This window comes from Pundamilia nyererei, unplaced genomic scaffold (assembly GCF_000239375.1).
Source record: "Pundamilia nyererei isolate P.nyererei 1_Seehausen unplaced genomic scaffold, PunNye1.0 scaffold00318, whole genome shotgun sequence".
NCBI classification, from domain to species: domain Eukaryota; kingdom Metazoa; phylum Chordata; class Actinopteri; order Cichliformes; family Cichlidae; genus Pundamilia; species Pundamilia nyererei.
Genome location: NW_005187719.1, coordinates 498,304 through 515,658, shown reverse-complemented (window position 1 = coordinate 515,658; position 17,355 = coordinate 498,304). Strand labels below are relative to the sequence as shown.

General features: G+C 40.7%; 1 protein-coding gene across 1 annotated transcript in view; it reads right to left on the bottom strand.

Moving 5' to 3' along the window:
- Nucleotides 1-609: 609 nt before the first annotated feature.
- The window catches only part of LOC102192864 (sickle tail protein homolog), a 40,335-nt gene continuing 23,589 nt past the window's right edge, over nucleotides 610-17,355 (bottom strand). Inside the window, exons 6-14 of the mRNA XM_013915522.1 lie at nucleotides 16,998-17,274; nucleotides 11,662-11,982; nucleotides 10,560-10,655; nucleotides 10,287-10,324; nucleotides 10,026-10,195; nucleotides 8,361-8,536; nucleotides 4,683-4,819; nucleotides 1,016-1,163; nucleotides 610-943 (exon numbers count right to left, since the gene is read on the bottom strand). Coding sequence (XP_013770976.1) covers nucleotides 610-943; nucleotides 1,016-1,163; nucleotides 4,683-4,819; nucleotides 8,361-8,536; nucleotides 10,026-10,195; nucleotides 10,287-10,324; nucleotides 10,560-10,655; nucleotides 11,662-11,982; nucleotides 16,998-17,274 — 1,697 coding nt within the window. The remainder of the gene's footprint in view (nucleotides 944-1,015; nucleotides 1,164-4,682; nucleotides 4,820-8,360; nucleotides 8,537-10,025; nucleotides 10,196-10,286; nucleotides 10,325-10,559; nucleotides 10,656-11,661; nucleotides 11,983-16,997; nucleotides 17,275-17,355) is intronic.

Genomic DNA, 17,355 nt, shown 5'->3' with positions numbered 1-17,355 from the left:
GTTTTTAAAAAGTAACTAAGTAACTAAGTAATTAATTACTTTTGAAAATAAGTAATCAGTAAAGTAACAGGATTACTTTTTGGGGGAAGTAATCGGTAATTAGTTACTGATTACTTTTTTCAAGTAACTTGACCAACACTGGTCATCAGGTCATTTATTTTGGAAATTCTCATGTAGGAACTATTGTACTGCATGTTGTTTCCGCTGGAGCACCTGAGTGACATGCACGCCCATGTTGAAGTATGAACATGGTAAGTTGAAGCAGGAGAGGGCAACTTAAGTCAGCGGAAGTTAAAGTGTTCTTAAAAGTATCTGTAAAGTGCTCATTTCTGCCTCTAAGCATGGGTCAGCCTGCGAGGTATGTTGTATATGTTATATAGATCATTTTATGTCTGTGTTTTACTCGTCTTACTATCTCATTGAATTTTATGTTGGTTTTTTTTCAACGGTGGCCTAGTTTGTGATCAAGGTGCTATAACAATATCAATCCCAAGATTATACAATTCATATGAAAGCCACCTTCATGCCATCAGTAAAAAGAACTCTTAAAGAGTTCTTTAATGACTTTAAGAAGAGGTGAAAGTGATCAGTTATGCAGCCCAAGAACTATTATCCATATGGTACCTTAGCCACAGTGGGTGAGTGCCGTCCGGGGATGGGTTTCAGAGGGAGACCGGGGGAATGTTGGGAGGTCTGGACCACAGAAGGTGGTGTGCTCTTCGTTCCGTGGGCCACAATTAGAGGCGGCAAGCCCACCAACCTGGTCTCAGCCTGGCTCCCAGAGAGAGAAGGAGTGAGCTGAGGCAGCCTGACTGAGGACCGAGGTTGGGGTTTTGGGGAGTTCTGAAGACTCTGGGTCTTTTCTGGTCCGTTGCCCAGTTCAACAGCTTCTACCGGCTCTAACTGGGCTGATCTGGGTGATGGGACCAACTCTGACACACACCTGGTGAAAACAGGAGCATTTTCAAGAGCGTTTTCTTGAGCAGTTTTAACTCTGAGTGAAAATACTGAGTACCTGCGGAGAGAGCTGAGGGTGTCAGTCAGGGCTTTGACCCTCTTTAACATGGAGTCCATCTTAAGAGGCGCCTCCTTCAGGAAACGCATTGCGTCTACCTCCTGCCTCAACACCAAGCGCATCTTCATCTGCAGCTCTGGAAACTCACCTGGAAGATACCAAACAAGGAAGGGAACTTTACTCTGAGTACACTACCAAAATCTACATGACATTAGGGCTGCCACAAACGATTATTTTGATAGTCGACTTGTCACCGATTATTTTTGCGATTAGTCGATTAATCAGATCATCATCCACTGGACGTAAAACGTACAGCTTATTGCACCAGCAGCATCTGCTCTTATATAACTATCATTAGCTTACAGCTTTAAGTGTTTAAGGTACGTGCTAACTAAAAATAAAGACAAGATGATAGTTTGTTTCAGTGAAGTTTAATAAACTCCTTGCTATCTAAAATATAACAGGACACCGGAGTAGATTCTCAGCATCTCACACTTCTGATAATCAGCTGTCTGCTTGACGTTTATTCAGCTGTGTAAAAACTATAACTTTAATCTCAGCCAAACAGATTTACTCAGGAACAAATAAAATACTAAAAAATAAATAAATAAATAAAAGCCAAACAATAACATTTTTAAGTTATCTAAGTGACTCATATGTTTAACCTGAGTAGCGAAAGACGGCGGTGGGTTTGAAAACGATTTGCCGGGAGTCCGGTGTTCTCACGGCTCTAGTGAGCCTAGCCCCCGGCTAGCTATCGAGCTAGTGGGTAACAGACGTCTCCGAAAACGTCGGAGCGCTTTTGAAAATATGTGGTGTCTTGATAAACTGAGCAGATATTTGAGGTTTACACAGCTACATTCTCGCCTGAAAATATGTTAAAAGTTTATTTTGTGACCCAGAAAGAATAATAAGAGTAACATTAAAACTAACTAGCTGCCGCCATTGTTGACAACTGCGCTGGGCCGCGCTATGAATTCTGGGACACAGTTTCTTCTTCGGGGTTTAACGGCAGCTGGCATCCTTGTACATGCAGTGCTGCCATCTTCTGTTTCAATCCGTTATTACACTCTTAAATCCTGCTACTTATTCCTGCGTCTTTTGGGATCTTACAAAGCTTCAAACGACGCGTCGACTATTAAATCAGTCGTCGACGATTTTGATAGTCGACTAATCGTGACTAGTCAACTAATCGTGGCAGCCCTACATGAGATATCAGGTTAATTATTTATTTCATTATTTCAATAACTCCCAGAGGTGACTGATTGAATTTTTTGAGTTTTTAATTAATTAATTATTAAAATCACTATAATATTTATTAGAACATTACATGACCAAACCATTCATATATCAAAATACAGATCTAATGCACCTATTACATGTTGGCCAATAAAATGATTGGTTCAACCTTTCACTGAGTCACCCTAAACCAGGTGTCGGCAACCTTTAACACCCAAACACCCGGGTCCAAATGGCTCATTTGGACCCGATTTCCATGGAAAAGAAAATACTGGGAGCCGCAAATACTTTTTGACATCTTAAATGAAGATAACACTGCATATTGTTTTTTCATCTTTGCACTTTGTATAAAAGTGTGTTGCTTTTAAAATCCACGAGGTGCTACAGAGAAAGTTAAATTTTACTTACGTAATGAACACATTTTGAAGATAAATCAATAATAACAAAAACGAAACTTGTCGACTTGAAGGTGTTTTTCAAATGAGTTAAAAAGCTGAACTTAAATCATCCATGTAGCAAATAAAAAATTTCATGTCACAAAAAATGTCACAAAAATGTCATTTTTATATCGCCTTTGACCAGAAATGAGCAGAATTTATAAAATATAATAGAAAAAAAGGTCTATGTCACTAAACAATTAAAAATTAATGTCTGCAAAATATCAGCATAAATATTTATTTCACCTGGTTAATGTTCCTGAACATTTGCTCACAGCGTCTGCAAAGCAGGGCTGTGCGAGGTCACTTTCATCTTTATGCAGGACTGTAAGCTGTCGTCTGTGAGGTGTGAGCGGTGTTTGTGGAGAACATGTATACGTGGATCCAAAGATCGACCGGACTCCAAATGCATATTTCTTAGTGCTTATGTGTCGGGGATGACATTCCATGTTTGTCCGGTCTTCAAAGGGTGTCAACATCACTCCATTTGTGATCCTGAACAAGAGTGGCCTTCTGATGGGCAACATCTCGACCCTCTGTCAAGCGTTTGAATTCGTACACCCACATATCTTTGTCAGCTATGTCAGCCAGCTCCAGATCAGGTTGACTTACACCTGCAAATGCAGGGAGGGAGGGATCGATGGTCAGGGGAGTGATAATGTGTTTTTTCCTCTCCGAAGTCTTGGAATTGTTTCCCAAAACGATGCTTGCATCGTGGTGATTGCAGACTGCAAATATTCTGCATTTATTACCTTGTGACCTTGTTTAAACTCTCTTAAAGAGGGGAAGTGAGACAGTGTGCCTCTCTGTAAATCTCTGACTAAAACTGTCGGCTTGCGCTCAAGCCCTAACACCTCCTCCAGCATGTGTAGCGCTGTGCCTGCCCTGAAGAGTTGTATTCAGCTTGTTCAGGTTTGCTATCATGTCCACCGTCAAGTGCAGCCTTTCCAGCCACTCTGGCTGTTCAGAAAAGGCGAGCAGTTTGCTGCTCATGAAAGTTTTCACCTCTTCCAGACGTGCACCAAAGCGTTTCAGCACCTCTCCTCTGGACAGCCACCGGACTCTGTTATACATGAGGAGATCAGAGTACGTGCTCTGCATCTCATCCAATAACAAATGGAACTGACGGTGATTTAAACATTTTGCTATTATTTTATTGCTAATCTGAATGACAACATTCATGACCTCTGTGCATTCTGGAGGAAAGGTTTGCGTGCACAATGTCTCTTGGTGCAGGATGCAGTGAAATGTCAGCAGCTTTCTATCCAGTGACTTCTGCAGCAATGCCAAGAAGCCCCCGTGCACACCAATCAGACTTGGCGCCCCATCAGTAGCCACTGACACTAGGTGGGTTGTTTCCATTTCTTTAGCTCTTAAACAATCAAGCACAGCTTCACAGACGTCCTTCTCCAGTGTCTGGCATTTTAGTGGTATCATCTCAATCATTTCTTCCTGTGGTGGTGCGGCTTCCCATGCCTGACTATTTCCTGAGTGGTCACAAAATCTGCATGTATAGTTGAATTTGCCAATTTCATTCTTCCGCATCAGTTCCAAAACAGCTTTTTTCCTCTCTTCTCCCTCTGGATATTTATCAGCAAAGGTCGTGTGTTTAGTTTGGACATGTCTTGCGACATGTAAGCTTTTATTGTTAGCCAGTCTCTCTCCACAGATTAGGCATACTGGTAGGCCAGAATGAATCTGCCCAAGTATCATTAATTATTCTATTTCTTCAGATATTTTTCTTTTCTTACTTTTCTCCGGCTTCCGCAAGCGTGACGCTTGTTTAAAATAAAATATAATTTAATTTTAATATTTCACGATCACAATAATCTTCCAATTTGAACTACAATTTAAAAAAGAACTAAAAAAAATAAAGTACACCTCAATTAAATACTTATAACTTATTTTCCCACGCCACGCAGAGCCGCAGTATAAAGATGAAAGAGCCGCATGCACTGCAGGTCGCTGACCCCTGCCCTAAACCCACTAACCTTTGAGAATGGCCAGAGTTTCCCCGACCCCCCGTAGGCTCATCGCTCCTTCCTCTACATCTCTCAGAGTTACACTCAGCTGGCTTGAACCGGTAATGGAGCTTCTTTGCAAATGGTCCACATAGTCCTCCAGTTCACTGCAAAGTAAAGAACACAGAAGACAGAAACATGGCATTAACAGTCACAGGCAGCAGAGTTAACTGTGTGACGGCCTGCTGTAGAAACAAGATGGCAGCAGAGAGCAGGTTTAAGGAGTCACAGTCACTGGTCCTGTGTGTGGCCCTAATAATCAGTGATTATTACGTTAATTCTTTTTGTGAATAACTTGAAAACTGCTGCACCTAAAAGTCTGCTACATGAAATGTTCAAGTGACTGGAATGTTCTGACATGGTATCTTGTAGCTTGCCAGCACTTTACTAGATAGACCAGTCTGACAACATAAACACACATAAGCCATCATCAGAAGTGATGTATGTATAAAAGCTTGGGTGCTGCAAGGTTAGACTAGATTGAACTTCAATTTCATTGCACAGCTTACAAGTAATATAAAAGTACATATGCAGTTAGCCTCTAACCTCAAGGGTAGGAGCAATAAATGCATAGACACTATGCACATAAATATACATAATATAATAACCAGAGCTAAGTGAGCAACATCAAGCAGGTCTACAGAGTGACACAACACCCCCACCTGACATAATCTGACCACCTCTCACTGGTCCTCATCCCTGCCTACATCCCCTGCAGCAAACAGACCCATCCAGGCACCTGGGTCATTAAAACATGGCTAGATGGTGCTCTCCTCCAACTACAGGACTGTTTTGATATAACAGCCTGGTCCATCTTTGAACAACGGGACCTGGAGACCTTCAGTCAGTCTGTCCCTTTCTACATCAAGTGTTGTGTAGATGTGACAGCGACAGAAACCAAACGTGTTTATCTTAACCCAAAGCTTTATGGCTGTGGTTAAAGGCTGCGCAGATCCTCACAGGTGGAATGACTGTCTCACTGCGTCCCACATCAGCAGCGATGACGCGCTGTGAGAAACCCTGCTTATGCAGTTCAACAACGCGACCACGTTCACGTTGCCTTTGTCATCAGAACGTCATGACAGCGTGACTACCTGACAGAAAATGACAATGAATCCACATCTTTGCCACAGATTTGGCCTTTTAAAGGTGTGTGATCCTAACCTTTTGATCAGCTGTAAAACAGCCTGTTTCAGTTTAAGTGCCGTTTTCAATAAACTGCATGTTCAAAAATGTTTTGCTCCCATTTCTTCTTGTTGCATGTTGAAGCTCGGAAACTTGTTAAGATCCAACCATGCAAAATATGATTTTTGGCCATTTTTCAAGTGGTCTTCAACTTTTGATCGGGACTGTTTACTGAGTTTATTGTCTACTGAAGCATATTTTCAATATGGTTATATGCAATAAAATTCCAAAATAAATTAGGCAAGGAAAAAAGTATTCCTTTTGTTCTATGTTCCAGCCTCAGCTGCTTTGACATAGTAACATCTCCTCTAATATTTCCACCTCTGATGAATCTCCCAAGTGTTAGCTTTATTATAGATACCAAGAGCACGAACCTCAGAAAGAACCTTGGGGCTTAAGAGAGTAGGCTGGCTTGATATGTTGGTATCTGGTTAAACGTGTGTTTGAATTCGCATAGAGAAACATAACTGTGTCCCAGTTATTCTGAAACTCCTACTCATGAACCTTCATAAATGCCAAACCATGTTAGCAGAGTACGTTGAAAAAAGAAGTTAATGTGTAGCATGTTATTATGTGAACGAATTATGATGTGTTTGGACGACCATGCCATACCAAATCAAATCACTTCCCACCCCACTCCTCTATTTTTAACAATTGCTTTTTAACATTAGGCCTACAAGTTGATATGTCACGCCATGCATGCCACCAATGATTTGACTTCAGCTGCATTTTACACTATAAAGGGTCATGATGTCAGACCACGTCTGTGAATGTTGGAAGGACTAAATCATGGTCAGTCAGTGCTTTAACTTTAAATGAAAGAGGACAGCTGAAATCTTGACATCAGCATCTATTTAGGTCAGCAACTCTTAAAGTCTGATGTAAAGACACTACACATAACTACTCGTTTATATAACAGCTGGAAGGGAACAGATCTAAACAAGGTTGGACAAGGGCTACCATGGGCTCAAGCAAAGGTAGGACTTTTGGAGTTGCAGTAAAAGCTTTCACTGGGAGTGGGGTGGCTCTGTCGGCCAACAGTGACGTTGAGTCACATCAGGGGATGATTCCTTTGGTTGCAAAAAGAAATCTATGGGAAATCGAACCTTCAGCAGCAGTTATGACCTCAACAAATATTTTGCTGATAAGTTTATGGTTTCAATTGCTAGTTTCAAGTTTCATTGTAAAACTGCATTAGATAAATTTCAATTGAACATAATGTTAATTTTGTAAATGATTATCCTAGTTATAGTCCAGCATGATGATAAAGCAAGTCATGTATCTCAGTTTCTGCATTAGATCCACTCCTCACTTGTTTGGATTAAAACCACCAAGATATTGATGCTTAGGATTGAAAATGGCATCTGAACAAACCACAAGACTGCCAGAGCAATTTGCTTTAGAGATATGACACCAAAGTGATGTTTATCCATAATGCACAGCATAACGTTTGGAAAAAAACCCTAATACAGCATAGCAGCACAAACACCTAACACCAACCGTCAGAACGGTGGTGGAAGGATGAAAATTCGGGCATCTTTCCGTTACCAAGTCCACTATGAACTCATCTGTTCACCTGTTCAGTATTCTAGAGTCAAATGTGAGGCCATCTATCTTACAGCTAAAGCTTGGATCAAACTTGGTCATCAACAAGACAATATGGAAATCTACAAGAGCTTATCATCTATAATAATGGCTGAAAAAGAAAAGAATCAAGGTGCTGCAGTGGTCCAAAGTGCAGACCTCAACCGGACTGAAATGCTGTGGCGGGCCATTCAAACAGCTGAGCACAGACCAAACTTAAACAATGCTGTAAAGAGAAGGGAAAATTTCTACAAGTTAATGCTGTGAAATGTGGTTCTACAAGCTACTGATTCATGGGGTGTCCTTAGTTATTAATAGCGTTACATCCCTGGGTGGATCCTATCCACTGGATACTGTGGCTCACAAATAGCTCACATAATTCACAGATGCAGGCCTTGCAGCAGTTAACTCAGAAGGTGAAGAGGAAATGATGTCTCATTATGTTAACAGGTCTTCATATAGGCTGCAAAAACTGCTTGTTTCTTTATTTTAAAAAGGCCTTCGTAAAACTAGAACATTACTATTTGCCAATGATCGAGGAAAAACTAGATCATTTTAAAAGCCCTTAGTTAAACCCAGCTGTCTTAGTTATTTTTAAGTCAGTTTCAAGCCTTCTCTTTATCTCAGAAATTCTTGAAAGAGAAAGTTGTGAAACAGCTAAGTGATCATCTGCAGAGGAACAATTTATTTGAAAAGTTAACTCAGGTTTCAGAGCTCATCACAGCACAGAAACAGCATTAGTGAAGGTTGCGAATGATCTTCTTGTGGCCTCTGACAGCAGGTCTGTCATAACAGATCAGCACAGTGTGGTTCATGGCTACTCCTTCAAAAGATTAGTATTTTAAAAAAATTCTTGAATTCTTAAATTCATTTTCTTACCTAAGCTGTGTGAGTATTTTCTCCTCTTCAGCGAGGTAGAGGCTCCTCTCCTCTTCCAATTCAGCTCTCTGTCTGAATGCTGCCTCCTCAAATCGAGCCAGCCGATCACACATCAACACCACTAGCTCGTGGCCTGCCATCTGCAGTGTAGAACTCACAGTCTCTTGGTTTGACAGCTGAAAAACATCCAGCAAGTCAGAAATCAGGAAAACGTTTTGGGGTTTTCAGAGCATCCATCCATCCATTCGCTTCCGCTTATCCTTTTCAGGGTCGCGGGGGGCGCTGGAGCCTATCCCAGCTGTCATAGGGCGAAAGGCGGGGTACACCCTGGACAGGTCGCCAGTCTGTCGCAGGGCCAACACACAGGGACAGACAACCATTCACACCTATGGGCAATTTAGATTGATCTATTAACCTATCCCCACTAACTGCATGGCTTTGGACTGTGGAAAGAACCCACGCAAACACGGGGAGAACATGCAAACTCCACACAGAAAGACCTGATGGTGGAATTGAACTCAGGACCTTCTTGCTGTGCGGCAACAGTGCTAACCACCGTGCCACCGTGTTGCTCTGGTCTTCAGAGCAAATATTGGTAATATGGCCATTTCAACACAACACTTAATCTATAATAGCTTGTTTAAGGCAAATGATGAACTGAGGTGTTGCAGCAAGGCCCAGCATAAGATCATCTTCTCCTTCTGACTGCTCTCTGTAGGGATCACAACAAGTGATAATTTACCTCGATCTCACTATCCAGCCATCACAAGCATCCTCCACTGTGACACCTACCCTCTGCATGTCCTTCTTCACTATATCCATGAGGTCTTCTCCTTGTCCTCCTGCCGTTCAGCTGCATACTCAGAATTCTTTGCACAATATGTTGTTTACCCCTCCTTTGCGCATCTCTAACTTTTACTCCAACCTAAGGTGGCAGTAAATTATTGCCACCATAAAAAACACAAGTCGCAGCAGGTCTCACTACCATCCTATAAACCTTCCCTTTCAGTCTTGCTGCTTTCCTTCTGTCACAAATCATCAAGCCTAAGGTTAGGCTTAAAATGTTTTGAGAAAGCATATCGCTGGGGTTGGATCAGGTGACCCTGAATTCTCCCTTAGAGACACTCCGATATTTCTAGGCTGCTAGGGGCTTTCCATGATGCTTTGCATCCTCTTCAGTCAGATGTGTTTTTTTTCCATCACTATGTGTTTATACTCCACTTTGCATTTAATCATTAGTTATTATTAATCTCTGGGTCTATTCCACAGCATGACTTTGTCCCATCTTCTTCCTCTAACCCCCAGGGGTTCGCAGCAGATGGCCTCTCCTCCCTGAGCGTGGTTCTGCTGAAGGTTTCTTGCTGTTAAAAGGGGTTTTTTCTTTCCTATTGTCACCAAAGCACATGTTCATGGGGGGTGGGGGGTCTGATTGTTGAGGTTTTCTCTGATTTCTCTGTATGTAAAGCACCTTAAGGCAACTATCGCTGTGATTTGGCGCTACATAAATAAAACTAAATTGAAGCAAATTGATTTGGCTTGGAGCACTTTGAGTTGTCAGTGAGACAACATAAGTAGTTAAAAAGTACACGTCAGTATTTACTACTATTATTAATAACTTTATTACTTGTGCTGCATTAACTGTAAATAGTGAGCAGAGTTGAGTACCTGTAACTGTCTGAGCTGGTTCAACTGGAGTCGCAGCTCACACACATTCCTCTTGGCTGACACTAAACGCTGTTGCACTCTGCTGTCAGAAGCAGGGGCCCGAGCAGCTGGATGGATGGAGGTAAAGCTGTCAGTCAGAGCAGCAGGATTCTGGGGCTCAGATGATACTCCTGAAGGCCAAAGAAATTGTTTTCTTTTCAGAATTTTCACACCATGAGACACACTCATAGTGGCAATATGTACATTTAAGAAACCTCTCACCAAGTCTGTTGTTTATAAGGTTGCATTCTGGACTCTCACTGAAAAACACAGACAGACAAAAGACCTAAAATGACTGTTTAACCCAGGTTTATATCGTATGCAGAAATAATCTTACTTTATGAGGCAAAGATCTGTTAGTCAAACTAATATTATATTTGATTAAATGAATTCTTGTTTTATACACATTGTTATTTTAAATACTACCAACAACAAACATAATAAATGTAAGAATAATTAATATAGTAATTGTTAATATCAGTAGATGTTACAGACCTGACAGCACCCTTGTCTCCGGGTCCTATGGACAAAGCGTGGTGCACTAGCCCTGCTAGACTGGCTATCTGCTCCTCCATGGCTTTGATTCTCTCACTGATAAATAGGAATACATACATTATATCCATCGCATAACACTTATATGAACCATGAGAACAGCTTGCCACCATGTAACTGTCATAATTTCGTTTAAGCACCAATACACAATCATTGGTCTCATGATTCTTTATATTGGAAGGGAAATACACTCCGATATTAGTGGATGAGCAATTTTGAGAGCATCCTGGTAGTTCACCCTGAGTCTACATCATCAGGAGGAAGAAAGGTTCACATGATCAGCCCTAACCATACACTTTATCAAAAGGAACAGTTGAAGCTTAATCTTAAAAACAACTCCCCTCTCCACTTCCTCACTGGTCACTTCCCCATTGACACTTAGTTTAGCTATGAATCTGAGCTCCCTGTACTGATCATACTTGAAAAAGCCTTAAAGGACAAAATAAGGTTAATCATTTTATGCATTTAGTGACTTAAGTGGGGTCAGTTTTGGAAGAGTCCAGCTGAACCAAGCACAACATTTGTTAATGGAGTTTTACTTTTATAACACATTTCTACTCTGAGCATTCAAAGCAAATCTCAAGAGGCCTGTTTTTTTACTTTGCAGATATCATCACTGTGTGATATTCTGCAGTTACTAAGTGTCAGATTTTGAAACTTCTACCACGCAATTTCGACCTAGTAACAGAAATATCTCATAGGACAAATGCGAGATAAGTCGTTAGTTGTGTATTTAATTCAAAAAGGGCAACATGTCATGTTTTGTTCTTGGAGCAGAGTATATCTGGGCTGATTATCAGCTACTGGTATAATCTATCACTATAAGCATTCACTGAGTATAATATAAGGACTATTTTTGTGATGCAACTGGCTAAACATGGAAAATAACCGAACCCACTGCTTAGTTATCTTTCTCATACATTATGAAAGACACAAGAAAAGTTGTTCTTTTTTGTCGTTTAAAAGAACATCTGTGATTTATGTTTCCTGTGATTTCGTCATAGGCTGCAATGCAACAAGGCAATTACTCTGGCTATCAGCTCACCTTTGGGCATTGCTGGCATTCATATGGCCCTGAAACAGTCTCTCAGTTTGTCCCAGAGGACTGTCAGCAAAAACAGATGAGGTGGAGGATGAGGATCCACTTCCTCTGCTTCTGCTTATAATCTCTAGTGTAGCACTGTTATTGTCCTGCCCCAGGGACTGGCGAATCAGTGACTTCTTCTCAGGAGACACTAGGCCCACACCTCCGATGATTTGTCCACCATCAAACATCCTGACTTCACTGAGTCTGTGAGGGGAACTAGGTGGGATTTTGGTTCCCATTGGGGGAAGCTGACCGTCAGCATACTTCCTACTCTTCCGCCTAGAGAAAGAAAAAGCAGATGGAATAGAAAGTGAATGTATGTACAGCAGTGTAAAACCCACAAACAATATGGTCCTTTGATAAATAGATGAAAAATCAAGTAATCAGTTTATCAAAGTCTCTAATTTCTATCGTAGTTTTCAGTATAATAGAGATGGATATAATAGCAATCAGTTAGTTATTACAAGTCATCGATTGATTTTCATGTCATTGATTGAAATAAATGTTCCCAATCTTGTAGTTGGTCACCAGGTTTGCACACATCTCAGGAGGAATTGTTGCCTACGTCTCTAACTAACTCTAAATCCTTTAGGTTTCTTGACTACTGCCAAGCAAGTTGAAGCTTCAGCTACCTTCACAGGCTTTCTACAGGATGGTCTGGAGGAAAGAGCTTACATAGAGCTCCAGACCACTGATGTTTTTTACATGACAAAAGTGATTTAGACAAACAAACAAATAAAAATTACAAACAACAATATAGTATACACAACTGCACCAAATTGTGGATTATTAAACATTATGTCTCTCCCTTCTGAGTCCCTGTCAGTACATACATTAGTAATTGATGAACAAATTGATTTAGTTTGCTTTAAAGAAACCTGGTTAGAGCAGAATAATTATGTTAGTTTAAATGAATCAATAGCCTTGAATCCTTGAACCACAAGCTACAGAGGGTGTGGCAGCAATCTTCCACTCCATCTTACAAATCATCCAAAGACCCACACAGAGTTTTAATTAATTTGAAAGCTTGATGCTTAGCCTGCCCTCACTGGAAAACTTAAAAAAAACAAACCAAAAACCAACCCAAATCCTCTTTTGTCGGATCATTTCCTTATAATACTTAAATCTCCAATAGTGGGTTACAAAGCAGTGGAAAAGTACATTTCATCACAGTAGATCTCTTTCTCAAAGGACTGTAACTAAGTTTAAGGATATAATTTCCCCATGTGCCAACACAGTGCTGAGCAGGTACTTAAACTCTACCCCCTAATATTTTTTTTACAACTTCAATGCATATTTAATTTTCTGTAATATATTTATAATTAGAGCTATTTGCATTTATTAGAGATATTTTGTTAAATTTTGTAACTTTGTAATATATTCTTTTATTTAGTTCAGTTTAGTTCATTACTGTTCTTTTCATTTTGGAGCAATTGTCACCACATCGTTTCCTCTTCGATTATTAAGGTATTCTGATTTTGATTTTGATTCAGATGATTCCTGGAAGAAATATAATCCAGTTCAGTTCAATTTTATTTATATAGTGCCAAATCGTAACAAGGTGCTTTAAACTGATAAAGACTCCACAACAATACAGAGAAAACAAATAAAATCCCAACAATCAGATGGTCCTCTATGAACAAGCACTTTGGTGACAGTGTAGAGGAACAAAAGCTCCCTTTAACAGTAAGAAACCTCCGGTTACTTACGTTCAGGGAGGGGCGGCTATATGTCACGACCGGCTGGGGATGAGGGAAGGAAGACAGGACAAAGACATGCCAGGGAAGAGACCCATGGATTAATAATAACTTAAGATTAAAAGCAGAGGAAAAAAAGCAGAAAAAAAAGAGTGAAGAAGAAACGCTCGGTGATAATGGAAAGCCTACTGCAGTGTAACTAAGGGAGTATTCACAGTAACCTGATCCAGCCCTAACTATATTTTTTTATCAAAAAGGAAAGTTTTAAGATGAATCTTAAAAGTAAATCCAAATCCAAACTGGGAGCACATGGCTCTGCCTCCCATTCTACTTTTGAATACCCGAAGAACCAGAAGTAAACCAGAAGCCTGAGAGCAAAATGCTCTAAATGGTAAATGGCCTGTATTTGTATAGCGCTTTTACTAGTCCCTAAGGACCCCAAAGCGCTTTACATATCCAGTCATCCACCCATTCACGCACACATTCACACACTGGTGATGGCAGCTACATTGGAGTGAGAAGATATTAAGCGGCCTTTAAGATAAGATGGGGCATGATTATTCAAGACCTTGTATGCAATGAGAAGGATTTTAAATTCAGTTCTGGATTTAGATATATATCTGAGCAATAAAGCTTATGAGTAGGAAACACTGTTGTATCCAGCCTGCTTTATGCACAAAAATAATCACGTGAGTAAATGACTAAATTAATACAATCCATGTAGAGATTTGTTTTCCTGTGCCAAGACTTGATTATATGATTTTTGGCCAGGCCTGCCCTCAACAGCACACACAGGCTGTACATTCACTTTAAAATATTTGCTGTATAAAAGACTTACAGGATGGCTGTCTGAGCTTGAGTGATATAACATCACCAGTGTTGGGTAGGTTAATTTTTCCAAAATGTATTTTTTAACGTATTCCGTTACGTTACGTTACTCAATAAGAGTAACATATTCTGAATACTTTGGATTACTTAATACATTATCATGCTTTTTACAACTACATGAATGTCCTATTGCTGTGTGATTTATTACTATTACTGAAGGTTACTCTCCACACCAACACCAACTAGATGTTTAAATCTTAATATAAATGAGTAACAGTAGGTGGACATTAGGTAAGGCTGCAGAGATCTCGTACAGAAAACTATTCAGCGCGTATATAAAACAGGTCTGCGGCTCCGAACCGCAGTAAAGGACCTCTGGCTAATACGTCAGGTTCATGTCGGGCTCGTAGCTGAAAACTAGCTTTACTTTGTTGTCTGGGTCAACTTTGCTAGCAGAGACAGAGAGAGGCGTTGAAAGGCTGCTCCAACGGGACTTATTGTTTCAGAGGAAAACATGAACACAGTGTACAGTCGAGTCTTAATAGCTTACTTACAGCTGGGCTCGTCAGTGGTTATTATTATATTTACATGCTTCATACATGCTATGCCTTTATCACACTGCCTATCGTCTTCATATTAAATAATTTGTTGAATAATACTATTTAAAAATATTTCTTCACGTCATTATGCGGGCCACAATAAGGGGTGACATGTGCCGCGAGGTTAAGTCACACGCATTAGAGCCTCTTAATGTGCGTTTTGTTTAGGTTTCCATCAGCGTGGAATTACCAGAAATAGAGAGGGCATAGCCTTATGAAACAGGAAAATACCGCCGTGTAATCCATTTATTTCAACAAAGTAACTATTCTGAATACCACCTTTTTAAATGGTAACTGTAACGGAATACAGTTACTCATATTTTGTCTTTTACATACGTAACGGTGGTACATGTATTCCGTTACTCCCCAACACTTAACATCACACTCACATAGGCCTTGGCCAGTCAGCTCCTACTTGAATTCAATTCAGTTTTGTGCCAAATCACAACAATTGCCTCAAGGCACTTTAAACGTTCTACTATTGGATTGCAAAATGACATGCTGTAACTGTCAGGCCACATACCCAAAGTGACTTTTCTATTTCTTTGGTTTAGCTAACCAAAGAAACGGTGTGGCTGTAGCTCAGGTGGTAGGGCAGGTCATCTGCTAATGGGAAGGTTGGTGGTTTGATTCCTGGCTGCTCCAGTCTACATGTCAAATATCCCTGCAAGATACTAATGTCACGGCGGGGTGCGCCTGTGTGTTTTTCGAAACAGGACCCAAAAGCAGATGTGGACGAGGTGTTGCAAGTTTAAACAGAAAGCGATCCTTTATTTGGATGATTACAGGGGTTAACCAAAGAACCCTAAGCAAACTAAAAAACACTAAGAAACAAATACTACGAAGTTCTATGACGATGACGATGACTATGACTATGGTGGGGATAACAGACGACCCGACAATGACATTCAGAAAACAGAGGACTTAAATACACACATGAGGTGATCAGGGGAAGTGGAGACACATGAGGAAACAGCTGACTAGGATAAACATAATGATGCACAGGCAAGAGTAAAACTAACCACATGAGCACAGAACACAAGACCCTTTTCAAAATAAAACAGGAAACATGCAGACTTAGACACGACAACACAACTTAACAGGCCTAACACGCATGACAGACTAGACAAGGAACCAAACATAACCACACAGACATGACGCATGAACCAGGGAGACTTAGTACAGGGGAGATGACATAACTAAGAAACAGGACTACACAGTAATCTAGAAATTAACTAGGTGCACTAAGCTAAGGCACAAAAGAAATACAAAAGATACATAAACTCAAACACTGGGTCGCTTGACCCAGGACCATGACAACTAACCCCAAGTTGCTTTCGCATGCAGCTATCAAGAGTGTGAATGTTAGATAGAAATCACTATAATACAATCAGCTCATTTACCTACATTTGAATTACCGAAAAATGTCGAACTAAAGATTACACTGACAAAAAAGTTTGTTTTTTGTGTGTTTAGATGTTTCTTTTATATGCTGCCCAATGACTGTAGAAAACTGTCGGGTAGTCCAGTTTACTGAAGAACACCTCAGGCTGTCAGGTTAAAACACTCGGTCATGTTTTCGTAACGTAAACGCTGGTCCTCCTCTCAGAGCCTACGCTCTATCTGCTATTCCCGAACAGAGATACGCAAGTTTCTCCGTGACTGCAGCTGCCAGTCAAAGCTGTTATGATGACGTTTCACCCCAATTTAACATCACTGTGGTAGGAATTAGGAATTAGAATCAAACTTATGGGAAAGGAGACCTCTTGGATATCAATCAGCGTGATGAGAACTATTGAAAACAAAAGAAAGAATCTTTGGAAAAAATTTATCTTAGGAGAATTCATTTATTTTAGTCTGACCCCAGTCCCATCCGCTAACATGGAGGAGGTTTATGACCTATACTGCAGCCAGACACCAGAGGGCGATAGAGACGTTTTGGCTTCATTATTGTGGAGCTGTCGCGTCGTCCATGTTTTCTACAGTCATTGATGCTGCCCAACTAAAAATGATCATTTTTAACCCATTATAAGAACTACATCTAACACATGTACCTAAACTGGTACAGACTGTTGCCTCCTGGCTGCTGCATACACCCAAATGGTGCAGAAATGAAGCATTAAACTTCAGACATTTCCTATTGCATATGTGTGTAAATAGGCAAGTATACCTGTGGAGGGAATGGGTCCCGTCCTCTAGATTATATTGGCTCTCTCCATAGCCCATCAGGGGTTTAATGGAGGCTCGGTACTGCTGCAGCCCTGCTGGGAGTCCTAGGACTCCAACATTCACCACATCTGTTGCGAGAGATGGGGGGGCACTGCATTGGGAGGAGATGCTGCGGCGAGCTATTCCATCCTGCAGAGAAGCGCAGTAGGAGTCTGGATGTGGTCCTCCTTCACCACGCACCACCAAGGCCATGACCTTACTGCTGTCAACGTTCTCATCTGACACATACATGCATTTACACATAAACACACTGTCACTTTAGAATGTGGAGCAAACACACATAAAGAGTAAAAACACAG